This window comes from Propithecus coquereli, unplaced genomic scaffold, assembly GCF_000956105.1.
Source record: "Propithecus coquereli isolate 6110/MARCELLA unplaced genomic scaffold, Pcoq_1.0 Scaffold37, whole genome shotgun sequence".
Taxonomy (NCBI): domain Eukaryota; kingdom Metazoa; phylum Chordata; class Mammalia; order Primates; family Indriidae; genus Propithecus; species Propithecus coquereli.
Genome location: NW_012149396.1, coordinates 2853701 through 2855624, shown reverse-complemented (window position 1 = coordinate 2855624; position 1924 = coordinate 2853701). Strand labels below are relative to the sequence as shown.

Sequence of the window (1924 nt, the reverse complement as noted above, 5' to 3'; positions counted from 1 at the left end):
TTTATGCTAAAGGAGATGGCTCAGCCCAGACCTGCTAAAGGGAGGTCCTGGGTGGAGGTCACAAGATTGTCTTCAGCAGAGATGGGATGATCAGAATCACCAGCTGTAGTTGAACAGTAATTGCCTGAAGCTGAGAACCCATCCTTTAAAAACTCTGTATTTCTGTTTATTATTAGGACAATGGCATTTCAGATAGGAGTCTCCATTCTCCTCCTTTGCCAGCAAAGTAATAAACTTCTCTTTCCTTCTCCTCAAACTGCTTGTTCTTATTTTTCTGATGCATCCTCAAGGACAAGTGTCTAAGCTTTCTGTAACATCTTCTTTAACTGCTGCCTCCAAACTAAACACCCATAGGATTGTAACTACATTGAGTTTGGTATCCCATATTTAGGCCTCTATTCAACAAGTATTGATTAACTGCCTACAGGCCTCCTTTTCAAAGGTGATAAATAAGTTTATAGAGGGACACACTTCTCCAACCTTTTGTATGTGATTGCAGAGAGGGTCATAAGCAAAGGTGTGGTAGAGACCATTCTCCAAGTGTTACTTAAGGAACAGCTGCCCTCACTTGAAACTGAGAAGTAGTCTGGAAAAGTAAAAGCAAACAGAAATGCAAGTGGGTCCAAATGGCTTTGTTTGTTATTAAATCTCCAAGTTTAGCTTTCACTTACTTAATTATAGGACTGAAATAGACAAAATATAGTTTTGCCAGGGTCAGGAGACAAGGAAATGTGGTGAGTTATGAAAGAACACAGAAAGAGAGCTGTCCAAAACATAATCCCAAAAGATGGTGACTTCTTTCCTCTTGGGAGCCAGCTGTTACCTACTTTCTCTGCTGGGCTGAAGAACGTCGGGTGCAAATCACAGCCACAATCACCACTGCCAGCACTGTGATGATACCAACGGTGACTACAATGATCACGAGCAGGTTGCTGTTCTTCTGAGGGGTGACACTGCCATGTGGGGGATGCATCTGTCCAATGGGTGGCTCTGGGAAAACACAGGCAAATGGAGTTTGGGTTTAGGAAGCTGTACCAGTGGGTGTTTGTCAAGCTTGCTCAGGGTTATAAAGAGTTCCTATTGTTCTGGGCATGTCTGAAGCTGAGTGAGGGGGGGAAAGTAATGAAAAAATGAAAGGAAAGACCTAAACTATCTACACGAGATAAATGAAAATCTATGTTTGCACAAAGAACTTGTGCAGGAACATTCATAGCACCATTAGTCAGAATAGCCAAATATAGAAACAACCTATATGTCTATGTACTCACTAATGAATAAAGTGTGATATATCCATATAATAGAGTATGATACAGCCATAAAAAGAAATGCAGTACTCACATGCTATAATGTGGATGAACCATGGAAACATTACACTAAGTGAAAGAAGCCAGATACAAAGGGAAGCATATTATATGGTTTCACTTAAATGAAATATCCAGAATAGGAAAATACATGGAGACAGAAAGTAGATTAGTGTTTGCCAGGCAATGGGGAGGAGGCCGAATGGGGAAGGACTGTTAATGGATACAGGGTTTCCCTCTGGGTGATGAAAATGTTCTGGAATTAGATATTGGTGATGGTGGCACAACCTTATAAATATACTAAAACCACTGAATTGTATACTTTCAAAAGATGAATTTCTGGCATATGAGCTATATCTTAACTTGAAAAATTAAGCTATTGTATTGAGTGGAAAGGAAGAAGTAGAAGAAAGTTGCAATTTGTACTATTAATATAAGAATTCCAAAGTGACAAGAGCTAGAGAGGCTGTGGTTTATGAGGAACGAAAGACAAACTATTTGATACAAATCATTTACAATTTACTTCCATTCCTTGTAAGATGCTGTCAATAAAGCCCATTTAAGTTTTCAACATGTCAAAGATGAACGAATCCAACTTAAAAGCAGCCAGTGGGTTCAAACAA

At 39.4% G+C, this 1924-nt stretch overlaps 1 protein-coding gene across 1 annotated transcript in view; it reads right to left on the bottom strand.

The window, feature by feature from the left end:
- Positions 1 to 1924, bottom strand: part of DCC (DCC netrin 1 receptor) — a 1232106-nt gene that overhangs the window by 139982 nt on the left and 1090200 nt on the right. Inside the window, exon 18 of the mRNA XM_012651723.1 lies at positions 828 to 990. Coding sequence (XP_012507177.1) covers positions 828 to 990 — 163 coding nt within the window. The remainder of the gene's footprint in view (positions 1 to 827; positions 991 to 1924) is intronic.